A 24,951-nucleotide genomic window follows, 5' to 3' on the forward strand; every position below is an offset into this window, starting at 1 on the left:
AAGACCCTGTCTCAAAACAAGCAAGCAAGTAAACAAACCCCAAAAAACAAATCAATTTGGTGAGCATGAAATGCTGCCCTATCGTTTCCCTTTAATTAATGGGACTGAACATTGTTCGGTTTATTGTCCATTTCTGAATCCTCTTTAGATCTATCTATGTCTTTGGCTTTTAATTTTTCTCCCTGTTTCATTGCTAACATAGATTTTACACATTTCTTTGCCCTGGGACATGCCGTAAAATGTTTTCATTAAAGCTCAAAATATGTACCTAGAAGCTGGGTGCAGTTTCACACACCTGTAGTCCCAGCACTCTGGGAGGCAGAGGCAGGTGGATCTCTGAGTTTGAGGCCAGCCTGGTCCACAGAGTGAGTCCAAGGACAGCCAGGGCTACACAGAGAAACCCTGACTCAAACTCTCTCTCTGAAATGTCCACAGAAAATAGATGAGTGGCATACAGATAGACAAGGATGGTCAGAAACTGAACACATTTTTAGTTGCACTTCGCACCAACATCAAAGTTAACTGTTACCAATAGTTTCAAACACTGCCCCTGTTACTGTCAAACAAACAAACCGAAACCCTGTGCCTGCCTCATTCCCAGGATCCATGCTTTCCCAACTTGGACTCTCTCACGTTGGTTCTGCTTGTTTCTGTAGGTCACGCTTGAATCATCTGCACACAGAATTTTGTATTTAGCCTCTTGGACAATAGGAAAGCTGTGAGAGCCATCGGCTGCAGTCTGTGCTTCCAAGCCACTGTCCATTTTAATTGTTGTTTAGCGCTTCATCGTTAGGGTCAGACTGTTGTTTCCAGTTAGAGGAAAAGCTTGTGCGACCCTGCTTGCGCACACCATCGGGGTCACATATGCTTGTGGTTTTGTAGAGTGTTCTGCAGAGAAGTGGAGCAGTGGGGTGACAGAGGATCTGACCGCCTTCGCATTCTAGCGTTTCTGGATCTGACAGCAAAGGGAGTAATGGGCCTGCTCTCCCTCCTCTCCCTTCACCCTCAGTTCTGGGGAGGGAACCCAGGCAGGGGCTTTGCTCCTGAGCTCCTGCAGCCCTGCTTTTTACAGTCTCCGCTTTCAGACTCAGACCAGCTATTCTGTCTTTACTACCTTTCCTGATAAATGATAGTGTTGAGTGTGCTTGTTGGTGATTGGTGATTGCATATGAGCGCAGGCTGGTGTGTGTGTGTGTGTGTGTGTGTGTGTGTGCGTGTGCTTCTCCCTGCCATGGCATGCATGTGCAAGTCAGGACAAACTCTAGGGGTCAGTTTTCTCCCTCTACCATGTGGGTCCAAGCCTGTGTCCTCAGATTAAGGTGCAAGCATCTTTACTGATGGGCCAAGTCATCAGTCCTTCGTGGTGTGTGTGTGTGTGTGTGTGTGTGTGTGTGTGTGTGCATGCTTGCTTTCTTTTCCCCACCCCTTTTAACTGTGTAGTGTTAGTTGGGGCCACAGTTAAATTATTTTTTCTCTATGTGGATTCATAACTCATCAGGGTTTTCTTCCCTGCTTTGCAGAGCAGTTCCGACTTCCATCAGGCTGATATCTGTGTGTGTCTCCAGTTCCGAGCACTTTCTTGTGTGCTTTGTTCTGTTTGCTTTCTTACTATTGTGAAAGCCCTCTACACACCCTCTCTCTTTAACGTTCTCCTGTGCTGGGCAGCCATCGTTCCTCCGTACTCACAGTTTCCCAATGCCCCTGTTCATCTTTACAGCAAGCTTTCTGAAATTTAGCTGTACCTTTGTTGGTAATATGGCAAGATTCCTTTTCATGGTTTGAGCTTCTCCTGTATACGCAGAATGTACATATATGCACACACACACACACACACACATTCATATATATATATATATCCTGTTCAGAAAGTATATTTTACATCTTAATTAAATGGTGGCATTTATAATCTTATCAAAGGTTGATAGCTTTGACAATTTTGACTCTTTTTAGTTGTGACTGTGTCATTCTTCCCTCTAACATTATTTCTGTGTAGATCTGTTGCTAATGCTAACTGATTCCTGGGGAACTGATGTTTACTGGCGCCACTGCCGTGCTGCGGTTGTGGCTTCCTATTCTGTGGTTTGCTGCTATAGGGAACACAGTTTCCTTTCTTCCGTTGGCCTGGTGTCTAGCAACCGCGGTGGCTTCATTTGCTTAACCCAGTGTGTATGTTGGTTATTTGTGCTTTGGCACATACGCAGTCAGGTTTCCAGACTGACTACAGCTTTACTTCATCTCTTTTTGGATCTGTTCCTCTGTCTTCCCTTCCCTCATTCTCTAGGTAGAACAGCTCAGTTCTTCCCTCCAGTGAGACCATGGTGCTCCAGCTGATACCCCAGAAGTGATAACAACGAGCTTCTGTGTCTTTATACTGAAGGAAAAGCTTCCAACCTTCCCCTGTTACCCGGGATAGTTAGGATTTTCACAAATGCCCTTTATCAAACTAAGGAATTTTCCAGAGTTGGCTTTGATTTTTTTTTTTTTTATGAATCCATGTTAAATTTTACAAAAATACTATTTTGTATTTTTGTACATGTGATTTTCCTTTTACTCTTTAAATGTAGTGAATAATGTCTTGGTTGCTTTTCTATTGCTGTGAAGAGACACTGTGACCAAGACAACTTATAAAATACAGTTCCAGAGGGTGAGTTCATCATGGCGGGAAGCATGGAGGCAGGCAGGCAGGCAGGCAGGCAGGCATGCTGCTGACAGCTCACATCTGATCACAAGCGTGAGACAGAAAGAGAGAGAGAGAGAGAGAGAGAGACAGACAGACAGACAGACAGACACACATACACACACACACACACACAGAGTAACTGAGAAAGTATAGGCTCTTGAAACCAAACCCACCCACAGCAACACACCTTTTAATAAACGTCCTTTATCAGAGTAGGGAATTTTCCAGAGTTGGCTTTGATTTTTTTGTTATGAACCCATGTTAAATTTTGCAAAAATACCAAGAAGGTGTTTATAAAGCATCAAGAAGGCCACACCTCCTAATCCTTCCCAGATAATTCCACCAACAGGAGACCATGTGCTCAAACATATGAGCTTATAGGGGCTATTCTCACTTAAATAAACAAATAGCGCGTCTCTCGGGATCTTACGGTGTCATTCCCTTCCTGGACTCCATCAGCGTGGTGTGTAAGCACCATCACATTTCACTATCTACAAATTTTTTTTTCCTGGAGTTTTATTTTTGCGTCGTGAATGATGCTGTTCTGAGCTTTTGTTCCCATGTTACGTTTGTGTCAGATTTTCATACACAGGCAGTCTGTCTTTGTACATGGAATGGAATGTCAGTTTTCTTTATTCTAGGAATGTTTAGGGTTTTCAGAAGAAACTAGAAAGTAATAAACGCATCAGCTCTTCGGTTCCACATATATGGAGTTTAGCAGTGACATCACTCAGGGCTTGGAATTTCTCTGGGGACGAGTTTTCAGTGACATGTACAGTGTCTTTAACAGTGAAGAGCTATTGATTCTACCCAGTTCTGTGTGTGACAGAGCCAACGTACTGTGCTCACTTAGAATGTCTGATTTTGGTACATCAATATTATTAAAATATACTTTAATTTCTTTTTAATAATGTCCATAGGATTTTAATTTCCAGTGTCTTGCAGCTCTACTTTCTCTCCTATTTCTTACTCATTACTCTCTCTGGGAGTTTGTCAAGTTTTGTCATTGTTGCTGGAGTATTAGCTGCAGACCTCATAAATCCTCTTTTATTAGTTTATTTGTTTGCATCATCATCAGTTTCTGTTCTTTTCTAGTTCTCCCCACCCCTGTATTTGATTTTTTGGTTTAATTTGCTATTATTTTATGAACATTGTTGGACAGACTCTTCTATCATTAAACCCAAGTTTCTAATGTATAGATTTAAGGTTGTGGCTTACTTCTAAACTGCGTCTTGGTCGACCTCTGCCAGTTTTGACCTCTCATTCTCTAAGCAACCTGCTTAGATCGTTCCGATTTTCTTGGTGATTTCTTCCCTGGGCTCTGGATGTGTTTGAAGAGCAGCGTAATTTGCAAATGTGGCAGTGTTTTGGGTATTTTTCAAGAGAAAACTTTCTGTCTGTGACAGAGAGCACAGTCTGTTATCTCAGAACTTTGAAATTTGAGGCTGACTTTTGACCAGCACATGTTCAACTTCCACAAACATTTCCTGTGTGGGGAAGGGAATGGAAACACTGAGATTTGGGCTTGTGGCCTGTGTTATGGAAGTCAGTGTGCTTACTACTTCGACACACTCTCTTAGTTAGACTTAGAAGTGTTAGCATAGCTTAGTGTGGTTGTTGACTTTGCAAAATCATGTCTGCATTAGGCTTTTGATAGACTTACGTCTGCATTTGTATACTCTTAGGCATATTTATTTTTTGGTAGTGGTGTTTGGGCCTTTAGCATCTCCAAGCTGGGATTTTTTATTTTCAGGGGTTACAGGTGTGTTACCTTTGAACTTTTTTGTTGTTGGTTTTCATTTACCATTCTGGTTGTAAACTTTCCCCCTATCTTATCCTTATTAATTTTTTTGAATCAAACATTTGTTATTATTTTTTTATTTTTATGAATTTTACAGTGACGTCTTCAACAATTATTGACCTCTTTCTTCATCCACAACCAGCCTTCAATTATTTCAGCTCAATATGAAATAGTATCTTATCATCCTCTGAAAAAAAAAAATGAAGGAGTTTTAAGCATTAAAGACCTTCTCTGAGGAGGCACCAAAATGTGTTGGTGTCATATAAAGGAAAAAAAATCATGTTACTCCTGTGTGCTCTTCCTAGTACTTATGGCAGATGAGTGTTGTATGCGGTTTCTCTGCAACTGCTTGACGTTCCAAGTTTACCACCACACTCATACCTGCACACACTGCTCCCTGGGTCCGGGGAGTGGAAGAGTGCGCAGTTTAAAACTACAACTAGGTGTTAGCTTCTGTTTCGAAAGCTGACACACGGGGAATCCAAGTAAGGCTGGCTGTCACTCTGTTCTCGTCAGTGTGGGCTAGGCACATAGGCTGAGCACACAGCAGGACACGGGCCACGTCTTCAGAGTTCTGAAAGTGTACTTGGCTACATGGTCCAACGAAAGTCCCACTCTCTTACCGTGTCAGATCCCATGTTTTCATCCGCAATGCCTCTCCCTAACAGTCAGGCTGGGAAACAGCAGAATGGCCGCGATTGCAATTATTTATATTTTAAATCTTGACAATGAGATATTCTGCCGAAAATGAAAAGAAATTGAAGCAGTAGAAAGTTTGTATCCTCCAGCAGATTGGAAAGTAGGCACTGCCAGTCACAGTAAAGGGACCGGATGACCGTTATGGAGCAAGGGTAAGTGTTAATGTGATTGGTGATTTGGATGGAAGGAAGAAGGAATGAGTCAGGACAGGGTCCTCAGCGCGCAGCAGGCTGTGCCAGGGACTCTCTCGCTGAGGACTCTCCAGGACAGAGTTTGTTGAAGTTCAGGCTTTCTGACTCTGTACCATGCAGAGGTAGAACAGGACTTTAGCAGCAAACTGAAGACAAACCCCAAACCACAGACTACAGACAGAGGGAAGACGCGGGCAGGGAAGAGGAGAGTTCCTCTTCCCTGAGTTTGCGCTTGGTCAGTGTTGATTTTTTTTGTTGATGCAGCAGTGACACATTTCAGCACCTCTGAGATCAGCTTCAATGTGTCAGCAGATGCAGACTAAATATCCTAAGCTCTAGGGAACCGTGGAAATGGCTTCTTGTCCCCTGTATTTTATAGGATATTGATAACTATGAAAATAACTAACTTTCCCAGCACTCATCTGAATGCCTTTTGTATTCAAGGCTCTGGTTTTTGTATGAGGGGCAAAGCCTTCATCCATCCAATCTCTAATAGCAGGTCCCATCTTGGTGAGCCACTGTCCAATGATAATTTGAGTTTCCTTGTAGAGTATCTGCCAGAGCAATGTAGAAATCTAGGAAGACAAGTTTTACATTGTAAATGAGCATTCTGACATTATTTATTGACTTTCCCATGCTACGTAGATTTGTTCTCCTCTTTTTGGGGTAGAGAATAAGGATGGATTTACCTGCAGCTTGCCAAGTGAGAAAGTGTAAGGGATTATTGGTTACATTTTCATTAAATTAGGATTTTCTGTTTTATCTACTAGTTGTGAGCTTCCTGAGGACAGCAAATATATCTAACTCCCCCTGGCTGATGCCTCTCACAGTGCTGTGAAAGAGAGGAGCTCAAATATTTAAATTTACAAAATGGACTCAGCTAGCCAAGCAGCCTCTCTGTAGAATGGGGCTTCTCAAAGGAAGAGGAGCAGGTCTGAGCAGGAGTCGGGAAGTGGGTGTGTGAGGAGTTGCTTAGCTTGACAAAGTGAGCTTTTGGAGCATGGATGGTGGCTCACTTGCAAGATGTTTGTCTTGAAAACATGAGGACCTTGTTTGACGCTCATCAGCACATGTGGAAAAGCTGGGTGTGGTGGTGCCCGGGAGACTGTCACACCCCTGGGGCTTGTTGGCCAGCAGCCCAGTCATGTCACTGCTGCCTCAAAATACAAAGCTGTACATTCATACGCACACACAGACACACAGACACAGTCACACACAGATACACAGACACACACAGATACACAGACACACACAGACACAGTCACACACACAGACACACAGACACAGTCACACACAGATACACAGACACACACACAGACACACACAGATACACAGACACACACAGACACACATGCACAGATACACACACAGACACAGTCACACACACAGATACACACAAATACAGAGACACACACAGATACACAGACACACACAGACACACACACATAGATATAGACACAGACATACACAGATACACAGACACACACACAGACACACACAGACACACAGACACACAGACACATACACAGACACAGACACACACACACACACACACTCTCCTGCTAAGTGGTAAGTGTCCACCTCCTTTTTCTCTGTATGTTGACTGCCAGCTTGATTTGATTGAGAAATGCTAAAGAATTTAAGAACACCTCTGGGTGTGTCTGTCAGGGCGCTTCCAGTGAAGATTAGTAAGAGGGAAGTACCTGCCCTGGATGTGGGTGGTGCTGTCCCATAGGTCATGTTCCCCACGAGACAGGAAGAAGAGAAAGCCTGTTCCTGCAGGCATGGCCTCCTTCCTGGCCTCCACTCTATGCTCTCAGTACTCCATCACACGCTTCCAAATGACGGAAGAAAACTTCTGAAGCTCCAAGTACATTAAATCTTCTCTTTTTAAAGTTGTTTATACCAAGTGCTTTTGTCAAAGTGACAAAAAGTGACTGGCCCAATAACCTCCATCTGTCTGTTAGTCCCACTGTTTTATTATCTGTCTGTCAGCAGCCTGTCATCTATCATCCATCTATCTATCTATTATCTATCATCTATCTATCTATAATCTATCATCTATCTACCTATCTATTATCTATCAGCTATCTATCTATAATCTATCTATCTATCTATCTATCTATCTATCTATCTATCATCTATCTATTTATCTATCTATCATCTGTCTGTCTATCATCTATCTATCTATCTATCTATCTATCATCTGTCTGTCTATCATCTATCTATTTTATTATCTGCCTGTCATCTATCTATCTCTCTATATCTCTATCTATCTATCTATCATCTATCTATCTCTCTATCTATCTATTTATCTATCATCTGTCTGTCTATCATATATCTATCTATTTTATTATCTGTCTGTCATCTATCTATCTATCTATCTATCTATCTATCTATCTATCTACCTATCTATCATGCACTGTCTTCTGGTTACCCTGTTCCTGTCTAAGGTTCAGGTTGTAGGTGACCATGTAGATACTGAGCAGTGTTCCTAATGTTATGGCCCTTTAGTGCAGTTCCTCATGTTGTGGTGACCCCAATCATAAACGTATTTTGTTGCTACTTCGTAACTCTGATTTTCTGCTGTCGCAAACTGCATGTAATGTAAACACCTGCTATGTGACCACAAAGGGGCTGGGGCCACAGGTTGAGAGGCACGGTAGTTCACAGGGCCGCGCGCTAACCAACGAGGTGACCGGAGTTCTCGGCACTCATTCAGTTCTTGCACGTGTGCCTTTAGGGCTGTGAAGAGATTAAAGCAGGCAAGCGGCACGTCCCTTCAGGAACAAGGCTTTTCGTGAACAACGTTACTGCAGAGGACGGTGGGAGCTACGCATGCTCAGCCAGACTGACACACTTGGGGAGACAGTTCACGGTCAGGAATGACATCGCTGTGCAAGGTGGTAGGTTTCTCAAGTACTGCTGCCCGGCTCTCAGCCTTGGGGAGCTGGCTGGCTGCAGGCTTCCGGCTTTGGAGATTGGCTCTTGATTTTGCTGCAGGGGGGCAGATCCCCACACACGCTGTGTCAGAGCAGAGGGCTAGAGAGTGGGACAAAGGGGCGCTCACAGTGTAGTTTTTCCTACTTTAAAAACAAAATATTCCAAGCTCTTAGCTGGGGAGGCTTGAAAGCCATCATGTAAGAGGGGACTGTCCTGGGTGCCCAGCACAGTGTAATCATCCAGCACAGGGTAGAACGGCAGACAGTGTTAAAAATACCCTCATTTCCTGTCCTCCCCACGGCTGTGAGCATCGTGCTGGCCTTCCCAGGCTTGGCTCCCCTAGCCTCAGCTTCTGCAGAGGTCAGGGTCTCCAAGGAGGCTTCTCAGAAAACCTACTGTTTGCATCGGGCCAGTCGCCCCGAGAGCAGCCGAGTCATCAGCGTTCCGTGTCCTTGAACGTATGATAATCTGCAGACCGTAGCAAGGCAGCGATTAGATGAGGCCAAAGCGCCTCAGAGGTTCAGCTCAAGCATATTCGTGCAGAGTCCGGAAGGGAGCAACTCACCGGGCTGAGTAAATACAGAGCCAGTGCCAGAACGGCGGCCTTTGGTGCCCAGGCAAGCACTGTTTCTTCTTTCCTCCACAGCGAGTGAGAAGTCCTGTCTCCTTGGCTCCTTCTTCCTCTTGGGCCTTCGTGTCTGTTGCTGTGCCTAAGAAAATACAGCTTTCTCGTTCTTTCCAATTTATTTTTATTTTATATGGATGGGCATTTGCCTTCATATGTGTCTGCGCGTATTTTGCATGCCTTGCGACCAAGGGGCCTAGAAGAGGGCATCAGATCCCCTGGATCTGGAGTTACAGGTGGTTGTGAGCCAGCATGTGGGGGCTGGGCTCTGTCCTTAAGAGGCTTAACTTTTTCAGTGGAGTTTTACCCTGGGGCTGTTTGCTCCCATGGTGTCCTCCTGCTGCTTCCCTGCAGCTGCCCCAGGGTGATTCAGTGTGGACTCTTTATTGCAGAGACTCGGCCATTCTCCCACCTCAGCCTTGTTCTTCCTTCACAGTTCTTCCTGGTTTGTCTTGCGCTGCTCTTAGCTGAAACCATGAAATTTAAATATTCTGGAAGCGCTTCGATTTTAAATTTCCACCTCTTCATCAAGAAAACCAATTGCAGCTGGTTTTGGGATTGTCCTGCTCTTGGTTTTCCTGCTGGCGGTGTCTTCTGGAGGCAGCCCCTCATCTGAGAGGAGTGTGAAATCCAAACTGAGCTGTGTGGATCTCACCCTCAGAACGAGGGTGCGCAGCCGTTGGGGTTGATGATGTGAGAACGGGTGTGCTTTTTGTTTCTGAAGCAGCTGCCTGGCTGCCGCTGTTGCTCCCTCTGGGAATAGGGCAGTGGTGAGGGCCAGGTGCAGGCACACGGGTGAAGCATCACCCAGGCAGAGGCACCATTGTGACATGGGCGATGAGGAGATGCAGACACTGTCAGAGCATCTCCAGAGGGGAAGCATCCACCTCTCAGAGTCAATTAAGTCGAAGGGAAGAAGGGGGCATATGTTCTAGGCCTTCGGGTGTATGCTCTGGGTGGAAGGTGTCGCTAGTTGAAGAAACAAGACAGCTGAAGGGGAAAAGAGCTGTAGGAGAGGTTTGGTCTTTAGCAAGTTGAGCATGAGCATGCAAGCAGAGAAATGGTGTGAGCTGTTCCCTCTGCAGGCCTGGAGCTCAGAGGGAGTTCCGGAGTTCAGACTGTCTTTAGGAGGTAATTCAAGCTGTGTGTGGGCAAGATGGTCTGGAAGGAGTAGAGAATAAAAAATACGTGGTTCAGAAGTGAAGACAGGATCAGCGTGTGAGAGCTTAGAGGGTAAAATGTGTTAGGCTGCGTGGTGAGGAATGGTCAAGGGTGGTGAGGAAGCTGCTGACTACAATGGCCTCCTGAGCTGACATGTGTGTGACCCAGCAGTGGTGCTGATTCCTGCTCATGAGTAATGAAGTGCAAAGCTGTACAGAAAGCTGCAGTATTCTGCTCATCCTGAACGTCATACCCTTGCATTTTGGCTTTTCTTGACCAATGTTTACGAAGGCCTTCTCTTGCTGAACTTTGCTCCATTACATTTGGTTTCTGGGGAGTGCTTTCTTTTTGTGGTTCTGATGCAAGTTCTTGTTGGTGTGATTTCTTGTCAGAGGAAGTTGTATCTGGAAGAAGGATTCCTAATATCACATATCCAAAAAACAACTCCATTGAAGTTCAGCCTGGTAAGCCGAGCTGTTGGAGCCGCTGCACACACTTGTGTCAATGGCTGCCTTAAATGTCTGTGGTGGACACGACCTCTCTACATGTCTAATTTCCAACTCTGGGTGTGCTGGAGCTCACTAGGAGGCATGTCGAAATGAGCCTGTGCTTGGGAAACTGTGGTAGTCCGTCCTGGCGCTAAGCGCTGTAAGTCTCACTGACTTCTGTGAATTTGTTTGTACAAAGGCAATGAAAACAGACTGAAAGGTTACTGAAAGGTGAAACTACAGCTACTAAGTAATCCGGCTCAGGAATTCTGGATTATCTCGTATTGGAAAGTACATTCAAGGAGTGAGGCAAACGGCTACAGTATATCCTCCATTTACACAGTAAAAGACCAATATATATCAGTGCTTCCGAATAGGGGCTCACATGTTTTAAATATAGAGATGGCATCAACAAAATAAACATGGTAGGTAAGCCAAGGCTTCATTAAAAGGAGACTCCTCAGATTCACTCAATACCATAATTCAGTTAGGATTTTATTGGTCCAAAAGCATGCTTTTTCAGAAAAGACACGTAAGTAGTGCATGATCCAGAAGGTTAAAAATAACTGCACTAGCAAGGTATGACTTACAAAAAATTATGAAAACCATTTGGTGTTTCAATCTAACAATAATCTTTCAAAACCCCAAATGGTAAAAAACAAATTGAGTCATTTTATTGTAATTAAAGCTGCAATGCCTTTCAAAATGCTTTTGCTGATACTGGTGATTGCATCTAGGGCCTCACACACACGACAAGCAGTCTACCGCCAGCTTTCATTCCCAAATCTTTCACGTCTTATTTTGAGACAGAGTCTCACTAAGTTTAACTCAGTCTCTATTCTAGGGAGGCCTCGATATTTTTAGTGTTCCTGCATCAGCTTTCCCAGTTAGTGCTCTGCCAGGTCTAGAGAAAAAACACTTTATATCACCATGTATCAAAAACATAAGGCTGAAAGTCTTAGAAATACAAGAATAATGCAACTGGATTATACAACAAGGCAGAACAACTGTTTCCATGTAATGGGCCTGCACGTGTGACTCACACAAGCGCACACCCATCGCCCTGCACATTGAACTTACAGGAACATAGACCTACACCCAAACATACACACGCACACACACACACAGAAACACACATGAGAAAGGCAGGGAAATTGGAGTTAAGAATGAGGGTAAATGGAATTATGTTGAAGGATCATTCATCTACCTAGCTTTTCTAAGAAAATTATCTTAAATGCCACAATAACTAGCATTTTTTTAAAAAAGACATTATACTACAATAAAACCCTTGAAGGCCAGTTTTACATGTCTGAATTACTGGCATAGTATCTTGATGGTAACACGTTTTGCTCAAGAGTCTCCCAGGCTGTTTCCTTCCGGACATGGGTACTATAGAAAAGTACGTGTTGGCGAATGTTTGTCCTGTTGAGTGCTTCCTCCCATCATCCATCTCTCAGACACCAAGAACACTTTCCCAAGAATATTGGTATAACGAGGTTGATATCAAAACAGATGTTACGGCAATAGCTTTATTACAGGCCAGTAGAGACCTAATGATGAAATGTCAATGTTGAATATGTGGATAATAATAGAACATGGCCTTAAACGCTTGTCCGTATGGAGGAACAGTGTCCAGTAGTCAATGCTGACCTTTTATAGGTATCACAATGCATTTGAAAAATCAGATTACTGGAACCTCTCCCATAGCTTTCTAACAGTTTCTTGGCTTTATAAAGACTCAATGAATTTGAGGAAGAGCTAGATTGGGAGACTAATAGTTTCAGGATGTTTTAGGAGGCTAACAAATTCATACTGTTTGTAGTTAGCATAAAAAATAATAATGGAAGAGAAAGATCAGAAATAGACTCTACAGAGAAGTAGATAAATTACAATCTTTTCAAAGAGTTCCATGGAGCTCAGGTGGCTTTGAGCTCTCCATCTCCTTCCCCCCATCTCCCTGAGTGCTGGAGTTTTAGGTGTATGCTACCTTATGACCATTCTGGGCTGGGAAATTAAAATTGTTTAAATAAACAGTACTTGCCTATTAGATATAGAATACAATAAAATCTGACCTCTCCCTCCCATCACATAAAAATAATTCCGGGGGCTGTAGACATGAATGTGGTATTGAAAACAATGAATCTCCAGGAAAAGTGTCACGATTTTGAAGTAATAAACGACATTTTAAAATTGGCACATAAAAAACACCAGCAGTTGTAAAGGGAAGTGTATAAGTAAGATGCTGTTAAAATAAATTTCTGTTCATTAAAAGACAATGCTAAATGTATAAAAAAAAACTTTGGAGCAGAAGAAAATGCTTATAAGAGCTCATCAAAACCTTTTCACGTTTATAAGGAAAACAGGACCTCACAGAAGAGGGAAAATGAACCATGTTCAAGCACTAGCCTCCTCGTGACCAATAAAATGCAAGGTGGTTGTTTGCTCATGTGCAGTGTGGAGAAATACAAATTACATTCAGAGTCTGGACATCTGCAATAAAGTGGTCTGAGCGTTAGTACTAATACGTAGATAAAGCAACAGGAAGCCGCCACAGCGCTGCTGGGAGCACAGCCTGAGTCACCCCTCTAGCAAACGGTACATCACAATCTTGTGAACTGACCGATGCATGTGGCCAACACCAACGCTGGAGAAGTTCTGTGTGCCATTTGCATGCATGTGCACATATACCTGTATATACACGAAATGTGGTTCATGTGTGCCTCAGGAGACACACACAGGCGCGTTCCCAGAAGGCCCACCACACAAACATCCGAAGTACGTACAGCACCAATGAGTAGGCAGTGATTTTAGAAAGAGCGCCTAGGCTGTAGCATGTTCCACTGCAAACACAGTCCGGCAAGCATGAGCGCAGAGTCCAGCAGCAGAGTCTGGGGGTGAGCGCGCATCGCTGCGCCAGGAAGGAGGAAAGGGACGAGGGACAGCCTTGCACTCTGAAGCTGCCCGTTGCCTCGTTTGCCGTGTTACCAGCACTGGTGTTTAGCTGTGCCCCACGGTGCTGACCGAGGGCGTTACACGGCAGAGGGGATTGTAGAATACCACACAGAAAGAAAATTCCTCCTGGAAGCTGAAGTAGGCCTTACAGACTGAAAGGTCGGATGAAGCCAAGACAGAGCTGCTAAACATGATTTGGGGGAGCGCGGATGTAGGATGAGGGAAAGAGGACGATGGGCTCAGGGGCCATGTGCTAAGGAGGGGCTAGCCCTGGACCGGAGAGGAGGCAGCCTGAGCTCGCGACCTGGGAGGCCCTCCGCTATCTGAACTTGACTTTTCGTGTGAGTGGGGGTGAGGCAGTGACACATGTCGGGGGTGGAGGAGCAGGCACGTCTCTCTCGTGTGTGGGGGGGTCTCTTGGCAGAGGTGACCCCTAGGGCGGCGTGTGGGTCTGCTGCGGACAGCGCCTTCAGTGGGTGTCCCACCCCGGATGCTCCAGGCTCCTTGCTCATCGTGGACTGCAACGTAACCGACTCGAAGGGGAACACGAACCTGCGCTGCTGGAAAGTCAACGACACGCTGGTGGACCACTACTACCGCCACTCCAGACGCATCCAGGAGGGAATCGAGTAAGCGAGGGCTTCCTCCACCTGCTCCAGCAGGGCAGCCCCGCCCACCACCTCCTCGCTCCCGCCCAACAGCCCCGCCCGCCACCTCCTCGTTCTGCCCCTGGCTTTGTCCTTTAGTGATCACTGAGTGCCTGTGCTGTGTGGCCCGACACTGGCTCTGCCCAGCGCAGGATGCTTACGTTTTCAGCTGAACCGGTTTTCAGCGAGACGTGACCCGGTTCACAGGGATCCACGAAAGCCATCTGCCGCTCACGTCCAGCGCCCCGGCCCCCACTCACGTCGTGAGCTGCCTGCCTTTAGCGTGGAGCTCCAAAGCAGAGACCATCCAGGCTTCCTGGGGGGAGGGGGCGTGCAACCCGTGGTGTGCAAACACAGCCTAGCGCTAGGCTCTGAAGTGGGTGAAATCAGGGTGAAGTCCGTGGCCAGGCGCAGTGCGTGGACACGTTGGGATAGAATCTGGGGAGTGGAAGAGCCCGTCACTGCTGCCCGGGGGCTGTGGTTAGCAGAGCCACTTTCTCGTGACTGTGCAGAAGAAACTTTACAGCTACAGGACCTCTATGGGTGGAGTCACTCCTGTGTTTGTAAAAGATTGACCCAGAGTTTTCTAGGGAAACAAACAAATGTAGCATTTCCTGAAGATGCACCTTTCCTTATGCTGGGTGAGCCTGGCCCACGTGGTAACGGCTAGCTCTCTCCTCCCTAGAACCAACGTGTCTCTGAAGGATGACATTTTCTACACCGTGAACATAACATTCTTAGAAGTGAAAATGGAGGACTATGGCCGTCCTTTCACATGCCACGCTGGAGTGTCCGCGGCCTACATCATGCTGAAACTCCCAGGTAACGCCCAGAGCACCAAGAATGGTGGGCAGAGAAGGTTTAAAGATTTCTCATCTAGTTCTAGTTTCTCATGGTGTCATGTGCTCAGTAGGAGGCAGCAAGGGCTACAAAACAGAGAACTCAGGTGCACCATTTCATTAAAGATGGTGCCGTGTCTGACGGCTGGCTTGGGATAAAGCTGTGATTCTATCAACATACTTTTGGCAAGGCCCTCTTCATAGACATTGAGATTTTATGCACCAAAATTCCAGAAAATGGAGTTTTCCCTTTGTAACCAAATTGCTCAGTGTTTACAGTCATTTATTTGTGACTTTCAGCTTTATTTTATCATAAGCAAGTTGGTGTACAAATATAATGTTTCCCTTTTGTTTTTTACCCTGTAACTTTGTGACATTGTCGACAATAGGATGCATGAACAGGAGGCCTTCCAGCTGCACAGAGCTGTCTTCTTGTTCATTTTCAAGGACTAAAGATTTCTTTCACATTTTTTTCCTTTCCTTTCATCATCTTTACACACGAATCCCACGCATCACCATGACCCTCTCTCTCCTGTCTCCTGCTCCTGCTGATCCCTGATTCCCACCTCCAGGCTCACCTCCTGCTTTCCTGTCATTTGGATGGTCCATTGGAAAGAGTGCAAGGTAGGGCAGAGTCTTGAGAGTAACCGTAAACTCAAAACCTGCCACGGGGAGTGTACAAGACACCTTGGGAAATGCCGTGCATGTGCGTGTGTGCATGTGTGTGTGTGTGTGTGTGTGTGTGTGTGTGTGCATGTGTGTGTATAGGATGGGGGGGTTGAATTCACCAGACACATTGAAAGTCAGTTCATCACATGCTTGACACCCTTGGCCTTCATGATTGACCTCTTCTTACTCATCCACACCCTTTGTCTGCCCTGCAGAGCCAAGTCAGACCAGAGCCAAGAAGCCCCTTCCAAAGGCCCCATATTTTGATGAAGAAGTTGATTTTAATCCATTAAGGATATGTTTTCTCAGTCAAAAAACAGAGAAGGCCCCAAAGTCACTAGAGCAGCTTCAAGAAAAACCAACGAACCAACCAATCAATCAAACAACCCCCCCCAACAAAAACAGAAACAAACAAAACAGAGCCTGGCTTAGTTAGGCCGGGAGTGTGATGAAGGGCCAACCCCAGGGAAAAGAGAAAAGCTCACTGGAGAACACACCTTGCGGACCCATAGTCTCTGACATAGTTTCGGGTTCAATCTAACTTAGCACGTAAGTTTGACTCTCGGTAGCCAAGGCAGACTGTGTTTACACTAGCTGTTGAAAGCACTGTGCTTTCTAGGCTCAGAGGGGCTTAACGTTACCAATTAACATGTCCACGCCTGTCAGTCGTGTGGAAGTAGGAGGGACTGTTGGCTCCCTTAGCTGAGACCCTGCTTGGGAAACTCTTGGTAAATGTGTCTTGGTCTCCACATGCTCACTCCACGTCCCCACACAGCTGGTTTAGTCTTTGCCTTGAGTTCTTAAGAACCTCGCCCACTTAAATCTAAACTTCTTGGTTTATTTGTTGGCGGCTTCTTCATTTGACTTCCTTTTTTTTTCTGAAGACGTTTCCAGATTTGGTTCTTTCTTGTCACATCTGGAGCAGGATGGCTGGAAAGTTGTCTGGATGGGCTGTATCTTCCTGTGAAAGTCTTTCTCCACACCCTCATTTACCATCATTTATCCTCCACTCCCATCTCATCTGAAGGCTCCTGATAGCAGTTACATGAACTCAAATGACAGATTCCATTCTTTTAAAGAAGGTTTATTTTGTTTTTATGTGTGTTTTACTTGCGTATCTATACGTGCACCATGTGACTGCCCAATGCCCATGGAAATCAGAAGAGGGCACCAGATCTCCTGGAACTAGAGTCACAGGGGTTGGGAATTGAACCCAGGTCCTTCGGAAGAGCAGCCAGTGCTCTTAACCACTGAGCTATCTCTCAAACCCAGACAAATCCCATGCTTAATAAGGCTATCTGGTATACCAGCAGGGAGCGGTACACTTATTTCTCCTTCCAAGCCTCTGCTCATTTGAGTTTCTTCACTCATGGGGTGAGTCCAATGCCGTCCTCTTTGAGCGCATTAACAAGCCTGTCGCTGACTCTGCAGGGAATGGTCTGGCCACACTCTGGTTGCCGGGGCTCCAGGTACTGTGGGGCTAGCCGTGGAAGAGTCATGTCACGGTTTATCAGTCTGCGATCACCATCATAGACGTTGGCGCTCCCAGACTAGACCCTCCCAGAGGGGGTGATGGATTTGCTCACCCCGCCATGATAAGAGCTGGCAAAGCAGAGGACAGACAAAGGTTATAGAGTGCTGGGCTGGACTGGGAAGCAGCCTGCAGATCAGTGTCCACTGGCTGCACAGGGACCTAACGATCTGATCTGGGGTGGGCGTGTGTGTGGTACCAAGTGTGTTTCTGTCTCTGTGCTCCATTGTGCAGGAAGCCTTAGGCCTTGAGGTGTTTGCTGTGTGAGTGGCCTGAGAAGGATCTGATAAGCTCCCTCACGAAGACTTTCTAAACTGAAAATGCTTGTTCTGGGGGATCCAATCTCCTCCCCACATGTCTCTCCTGCCCCGCCAGACCCGCCAGACCCACCAACCCCGGTCCAGGGAGAGTGGACTGGGGAAGGAAGTGGCTGGTGGGGTGGGTTCCCTTTTTCTCTTCCCTCATTCCTAGGCACCCCTCCTCTGGAAGCACCCGTTGGGTTGTGGCAAGGTAGGACCACATGCTCATGCTTCCTCTTCTTGATATTCAGAACCTTTCTGAAAGCCAGCAGGACTTCCCTCCCAGGGTAACTAAGTTTTCCCCGCTGTCTGCCCACGTGCACACACTCACACAGCAGAGCAGGTGATGAGGGCCGTGCCAGGAACTCTCAGACAGACACTGGCGCTGACTTCAGGAGCCCCAGGAAGGGCTGGATGAGGCTCTCCTCACCACTGCTCCTGTGAAGCCTGCATAGCCTGTTTCTGAGCAGAAGGCCAATGCTCCTTTTTGGCATTTTCCACCAGCAGTCCCTCTGCTCTGAGGGTCTGGAGAAGCAGCATGCTGGGAGTTAATCCAGAATCTCCAGGGGAGTCCCAGGGGGACATTCCAGATATAGCCAGATTGTACCTCAGGAAGGTGCCTGGGCCCACGTGCTCTGAGACAGTCCCCATGCAACCAGAGCCCCGTTAGTCCTCTGTCCATACCTAGGGCTTCCCTGGCTTTCAAAGAGCCTGTTTGTTCCTAAATGTCATAGTCCAAATTAAATTATCCAACTCAGAAGGAAACGTGGGGACCTGTTAAGCAGTGTCCTCTGGTCCCCACCTGGCTTTGACAAAGACCAGCAAGTAACACTAACCTTCTACTCTGGGCCTTTCCCTGTCGTTTGTAGCTCCAGATTTCCAGGCTTACCTCATAGGAGGGCTGATGGCTTTTCTGCTTTTGGTGGTGTCTATTCTGTGGGTCTACAACAGTTTTAAGATTGACATCGTGCTGTGGTATAGAAGCGCCTTCTCCGCTGCCCAGGCTCCGGATGGTAAGTGTGGGTGGTCTTTGGGGGGGGGCAGGGTCTCAAAATCGCCGTCCACTCGCTGTCTAACGTCTTTAAATGCTCTTCTCGTATTGTGGTAAGGGAGCCCTTTTTCTGGCTGGGAAATTGAGGGTGCAGTGTCTTAGTGAGCTTCAGGGGATGGTTTGTCTGTGACTACCAGCCTCCTTTGCCAAGCACGCTGGAGGGTGTGTGGTGCCCTGGAAGCAGCCACTAGGTGGCAGTGGGCTGCCCTGCTTCCTCCTGCACAGGTGTCTGCAGGGTAAAGAAGAATCAGCAGGGGCAAAGCCTGTGGTCCTGGCGGGCGCTGCACCCCAAACCTCACCAGGTCTCAGGGTACCTGCCGTAAGGAGGCACTGTCCTCTCTCTAAACCAGTACTCGCTGCCGGAAATCACTTGCATCTCTAACTTTCAGGAGACTTGCTTGAACCTAATGTGAGTTCTCCATGGTGGCTGGCGAGATTAGGAGATTTTCTTCTTTCCTCCAGCTTCAGAAGGAGGGAGGGAGAGAGGGAGGGAGGGAGGAGGACGTGGGGGAATAAAGGGAAGGGAAGCACCTGTCTCTAACTGAGGGAGTCTCCAGGTTGAAGACCTCACTCGGCAGGAGGCCCAGGCCCCCCCCCCCCCCCCCGTCACTCCCCTGAAGGCCCTCCTTGCTCCCCTGAAGGTCAGTGCCGGCTTGCCACGCTCTGCTTCATGCCTTCCCTAGCGCGGTCTCTATTCTGCCGCCATATTTTGACACAGAAATGTTTCTGTGTATCCAGAGTTGGCATTTTTTCCTCCCATCCAGGTTGTAACACAATGTTCACAAAAACATTTTGGTCTCAGAATGATCTAGTAAGGCCCTGAAGGGGAAAAAAAGTGTTTCCTGTGCCTTGATGCCCTTTATTTGCCTATAAAATTAATAAAAAGACAAATGAAATCTATACAACTGATGTGCATGGAGATGAGCAAATGCACACTTTTTTTTTTTTAAAGCAGGATTCCCCTGCCTCTGCCTCCCTCTCCCCGAGTGCTGGGATTACAGGCATGTGCCACTGTGCCTGGCTAAAAATCCAAACATACTCATGTCGCAAACCCACCAATAAACCCCATCCATTCTAAGCAGCTGTCTGTGCGTAAAAGCACAACACAAATTATCGTCTTCTCGTTTGATAAAACACAGATGCTGCAGCTCAAACTGTATTTAACTAAACGTCAGAACTCAAAATCAGTAACCCAGAGGCTTGGGCGTAGCCAGTGATGAGTATGGAAAGAACAACAACTAAAGAAATGAAAAGGAAAGGGCAAGATTCTCCTAGGCATGGTGGGAGAGGGTTTATTGCAAATAAAAGGGGAGCAGGGATCTCTGAGAGTACAGAGTAGAAATGACTCTGAGTCAGGTGAGGACAGGGGACAGGGGACAGGGGAAGGGAGAGCAGCTGCCGACCAAGAGGGACAGCCTGGGCCAAGAGACTGGCTGAGAGGAAAGGACCAGGATGGTTGGATTATACGGGGAAGAGCAGCTGATGGAAGGGCAGTCCAGCCCCCTGGGTTGGAGAGTTTAGGGTTGGAGGCAAGGCTAGGAAGTCACAGGTAGGGACTGATGGGTGCAGGGAGAACCTGGGAACCAGCATCCACTTCGATATGTTAATAGGCACCTCAGCCATTTGCCCTGCTTTTGAGCTATAGCCAGGGCCACTGCCTGGCCAGCCCAGTGCAGCCTGAGGTGCTTTCCTGTCCCTCTGGCTGCCTCTGTGTGGAGGGAGGGCTAGCGCCACACCACTCGTTTCTTCTGACCTAGATGGAGTGGGTTGATTCAGAGAGCCTGAAATTATTTTACGTGGTGTTTCTGGAAGCTCTGGCCCACCCGGCCCCTTGGTATTTGTGCCTCTGACTCACTGTAACTCCCAGGAGTGTGACTACAGCCTTGACTTAGTTATGGTGTGAGCACAGCACGGTAAAACTGCCTGGTGAAGAGCTCGAGCTGGCAGCAAGGGACAGAAGGAAGAATGACTCAGCCACAGCAGAACAGGGGAACCCAGCAGATGACACACGGAGACCTCACCCTCCCAGAGATCAGCACAGTCCAGTACTCTGCACAGCCGGGGGAAGGGGGTGGCTGCTTTGGGGCAAGAGGCAGGGGCGGGGGGCTTACGGTTTACTTTGTTGTTTTTAATTCTGGAGAGCGTGTGAGTCAATTTCCCCACATCTCTATCTCCTCAAACTGCCCTGTGTCAGAGCTTTGAATAATGGCTCTAAAATGGGCTCCTGATGAGCCGGGGTTAATCCTGAGGCCTGCTGACAGTTTGGATTCTCCTGAGGGAATTTTCAGGAGTATATACAGTAGAGTGAACATGGATGTAGAAGAGAGAGAAATGATGTCCTTCTTGGCAAAGTTTACTCTGCCCTGGTCAGTCAAGCTTTGCCATACACGGTAAAGGCGACTGACCTGAGTTACAGTGCTCCAGAAAGTGCTCCAGATCTCCCTGACGTCTGTGCTCCTGTGCTGTCCCGGAGCTCTCAGAGCTGATTGGTGAGCCAGTATCTGCTCGGCTGGAACGGCGAGTCAGGGACAGGCTGGTTGAGATGGCGTTTACGCCATCCAGATGGACGGGCAGTGTGCGTGTGGGACAGAAAGGTGAGACCTGAGCCAGCAACAGGTGCCCAAGGAAACCGAGGGCAGAGCAACCAATCAAGCAGCCTGCAGGGCTGATGAGAGAGCTCGCTCTCTAAAGGCAAATCTGCTTCACACCTGATGCCAAGCCCGTTAATTCCAGCTCTCCCCACAAATGCTTCTGTGGGTCATGAAATGACATCTGTCCTGGGCTCCTTCCCAAAGAGTTTCCTGTGGGGAGCCCCATTCACAGCAGCGTGCTGTGTGGGGACCTGCCTCTAGTGTTCCCATAGGCATTGTCATCACGCGGTTCACGTGGCTTGCCTTCCAGTGCTTCCTCTCCGTGCCAGGCGTAGACATGCCAGTCACCAGGCGACTCGGCAGAGGACCTTACGTAAAGAATATTTGAAAATTCAAGTGTCATCTAGCAACCATTTTGGCAACTGCTCTGAAATGTCACATGAGATGTGTGTATGTATGCACGCACACGCGAAAGAGAGAGCTGAAGAGACATCAGTCAAATTTTTGCAAATATCAGTCTGTAAAAACGATCTCGTTTGGGCTTCACAAATAGTAGCAGAGCTGTGTACAGATAGATGCTTTAATGGAAGGAATGGTTAATCAGCCCCAGAGAACCGAGGCGCTTGGCAAGGACAGAAATACATCGCCACCTCTGCTGTGAGAGAGGGGGAGAACGGGAGCACCGACCAGCACAGCTTACGCTCCTCAGAACAGCCACTGGGAAATCCAGAGATTCTGGGAGGCAGCCAGCTCCCACCCTGCTGGCCTCTGCAGCTGTTTCCTCTGCTGCTGTTCCGGGAACTATGGTTGGGAAGCAGTCGCCTCAGGACTTCACAGCAGCCACCATACCTGTGTGTTTGTGGGCAGGCTGTCTGAGACCTCACCTGGATGACTGGCAGTCACCTGTGGCTGTTTTCCTCAGTGCCTCTCCACAAAGGCCTCTCTTGTCAGGGTCCCTGGGTGGTGGAGGTGGGCTTCCTGAAGTCTGATGTTGGCTCTCCAGAGACAGCCCTGTTTTCCTGTGTTTCCGAGATCTGAGATTTTTGGGGTCAGTTCCATCACGCATAACTTTAGGAAACTACCCAGTTCTGAAGGAGTGAACTCACACGTCATCTCCTTGTGGGGATATGGCATATTTCTGAAGAAACATCATCAGAGGCATTACTCTTGCCTGTTCAGGTCCGTGCACGGAGAAATCTGCTCTGGGTTTTCTGATTCAGAATCATGTTTGGCCACAGCAGGGGAAGTGGGCGGCCTGGGTTCAGAGACTCTGCACCTCTGAGAGACCAGGCACCACCCTGATCTCCGCTTCCTTCTCAGAACCTTAGGCTTCAAGTGCGCGCCTCACAGTTATTGGGGAGCAGCTGGTGCTACTGTCCGATCCTGTCCTTCAAACATCAGCAGACTTGGGGCCAGAGAGATGGTCACTGAGTGATAGCAGTGGCTGCTCTCCCAGAGGACGCTGCTCTGATTCCCAGAACCCACACTGCAGGGGCAGCTGTTTGTAATTTAGGGTTCTGGGTCTGATGACCTCTTTTGACCTCCTCAGGCACTGCATGCACACGGTACACAATCACAGGCAAAACACCCACACATAGGAAATAAAATAATGGAAATTTAAAAAATTGGAGGGCTATACCACAAAACCTAAAATTGTGTGCATTACAAACAGGTCTTTGAGAGTGGGGAAAGCAGTGCACGAGGAGATCAAGTCCCTGAAGCATACCTTTGCCCGAGGGCTGGTGGCTGGGCTTGCTCAGTGGCCGAGCACACTCAGCAGCCTGGGGTTGGCCTCCAGAGCAGAAAGAGAACACGCTGAGGAAAGAAGGCAGACAGCCTGGGGCTTGTCTTGGATTGAGTTTTCAGAACACACGAGTCTTTGCACTCTCAGCTCCCTGTCCATCTGTTCTGAGCCCAGCGAGTTGCACCCCAGGAGAAACTGTGTCCTCAGGTGCCTTGTTTTGAAGGAGAACTGGGATTCTGTCGACAAAGAGAACATCTGGCAAACGTACATCCTTTTGTTTTCACTTAAGCAAAGCTGGAGGATGAGAAGCCACGAGAGGAGAGATGGCGGGCTCTGCCAGGGGCTGGGGAGTGATAACACTGGCTGCCAACCCGGAACTACATTTTCCAAGGGGCATGCTCCCCGCTGGGAGTGCAGCACCAGGCGGCCAGCGCTTCCCGAGGGATGCCAGTCCAAACAAATCCTTACACAGAAGGCTCAAGAAGACATGCGGACTTATGAGATCTCCATTTATATTTCTTTATTTTTTCTTTCACTCTCAGAAAAAAAAAATATCTTGAACTTTGGAAAAATATCTTTGAATTTTGAAACTCTGGAAACATTACATTTTATACAGAAAAAGTTACCTATTTCCTGAAGTCACGGTCTGGAGACCTTGAAGACAAGGCAGGGGCTTTAGCTGTGCTGGGTTTGGCTGTCTCTAAACACAAGTCAGTTTCTTCTTAGCACCGTGACCCCAAAGCTGAATCTGCCAGTGACTGAGACCTTCCTTGTCCTCTACCTCGGTCTCCTGGTCAGTAAGATGGGGGTCTCCCCTGCACAAGTACAGACGCCAGTATTAGCTCTGCACCAGCTTCCCCGAGTGGCAGTGGGCAGGGAGGCAGAAACACCTGTGCTGGCTTCGCCCTCACACCTGACTTTATTGTAGTTACATTATTTATTTACTGTGGGGGCACACGTGTGGAGCATAATTTGAAGGAGTCATTCTTCCCTTCTTACTTTTTAAAAAAAAAGATTTATTTATTTTGTATACAGTATTCTGCCTGAACACCAGAAGAGGGCACCAGATCTCACTATAGATGGTTGTGAGCCATCACGTGGGTGCTGGGACTTGAACTCTGGAAAAGCAGCCAGCGCTTAAGGGCCATCTCTCCAGCCTCCTCTCACCCACACCTGCACTAACCCTTCTACTCTTACATCGTTGTTTCCCTTCCTGATCTCTCCCCACCGTTTCACACGCGGGAGCTGTTACATACCCTCCGTGAGTATCGTTGAACTCCGGACAACGAGGAATTTTTCTTTTTTTCTCTTAGGTTGGCTGTTGTCAGCCTAAGTGTCACATACCATTTCATTCTGTGTGTGCGAGTGGTGCGCCCAGTGAGATGCAGAGTCTTGTTCATCTTTGCCGTGTGAACACAGCAATGGTTGCCCAGGAAACAATTGCTCATGGCACACGCGTAGACCACATGTGCTATAGTACTGGATTTCTCAGTGACACAAGACAGATTAGGCCTTCAATAGGGCTTGTTCTATCAAGGTCATGAATTTTCTGTGTTTATTAGGAGGGACTCAACACATTTTCCTGGGCACAGTTAGCACAGGTTTTCATGGCCCACATCTACAATTGCTCAGTCCTGGGTTTCAAAGTCTCAGTTTCAGCCCATCACAGATACACCTGGGCGGTCCAGGTTTATTCCCCTGTAGTGAGGCCTCTCCCAGGTCTGCAGCAAGAATGCAGGATGGCCGTGTAGAACCCAAGCCAGCCAGGGGGGCAGCGGAGGTCACTGGACCCGGGCTGCAGGGCCTCAGGGCAGTGACCCGGGGTTCGCTTTGCTCACTAGAGTCATGTTGTGAGCTTATCTCCTTTTCTTTCCAGACGAGAAGCTGTACGATGCCTATGTCTTATACCCCAAGTGCCCAAGAGAAAGCCAGCGCCATGATGTGGACACGCTGGTGTTGAAAATCCTGCCTGAGGTGCTGGAGAATCAGTGTGGATATAAGTTGTTTATATTTGGCAGGGACGAATTCCCTGGACAAGGT

General features: G+C 47.4%; 1 protein-coding gene across 9 annotated transcripts in view; it reads left to right on the plus strand.

Moving 5' to 3' along the window:
- Positions 1–24,951, plus strand: part of Il1rl2 (interleukin 1 receptor like 2) — a 35,090-nt gene that overhangs the window by 6,278 nt on the left and 3,861 nt on the right. For 7 of the 9 annotated variants that reach the window (XM_060369952.1, XM_060369949.1, XM_060369956.1 and 4 more), the window contains 6 exons: positions 8,115–8,277; positions 10,493–10,564; positions 13,965–14,169; positions 14,873–15,009; positions 18,395–18,538; positions 24,788–24,949. In XM_060369952.1, coding sequence (XP_060225935.1) covers positions 8,115–8,277; positions 10,493–10,564; positions 13,965–14,169; positions 14,873–15,009; positions 18,395–18,538; positions 24,788–24,949 — 883 coding nt within the window. The remainder of the gene's footprint in view (positions 1–8,114; positions 8,278–10,492; positions 10,565–13,964; positions 14,170–14,872; positions 15,010–18,394; positions 18,539–24,787; positions 24,950–24,951) is intronic. The other 2 variants (XM_060369951.1, XM_060369954.1) reach the window with 2 other exon arrangements.

Source organism: Meriones unguiculatus, chromosome 16 (assembly GCF_030254825.1).
Source record: "Meriones unguiculatus strain TT.TT164.6M chromosome 16, Bangor_MerUng_6.1, whole genome shotgun sequence".
Taxonomy (NCBI): domain Eukaryota; kingdom Metazoa; phylum Chordata; class Mammalia; order Rodentia; family Muridae; genus Meriones; species Meriones unguiculatus.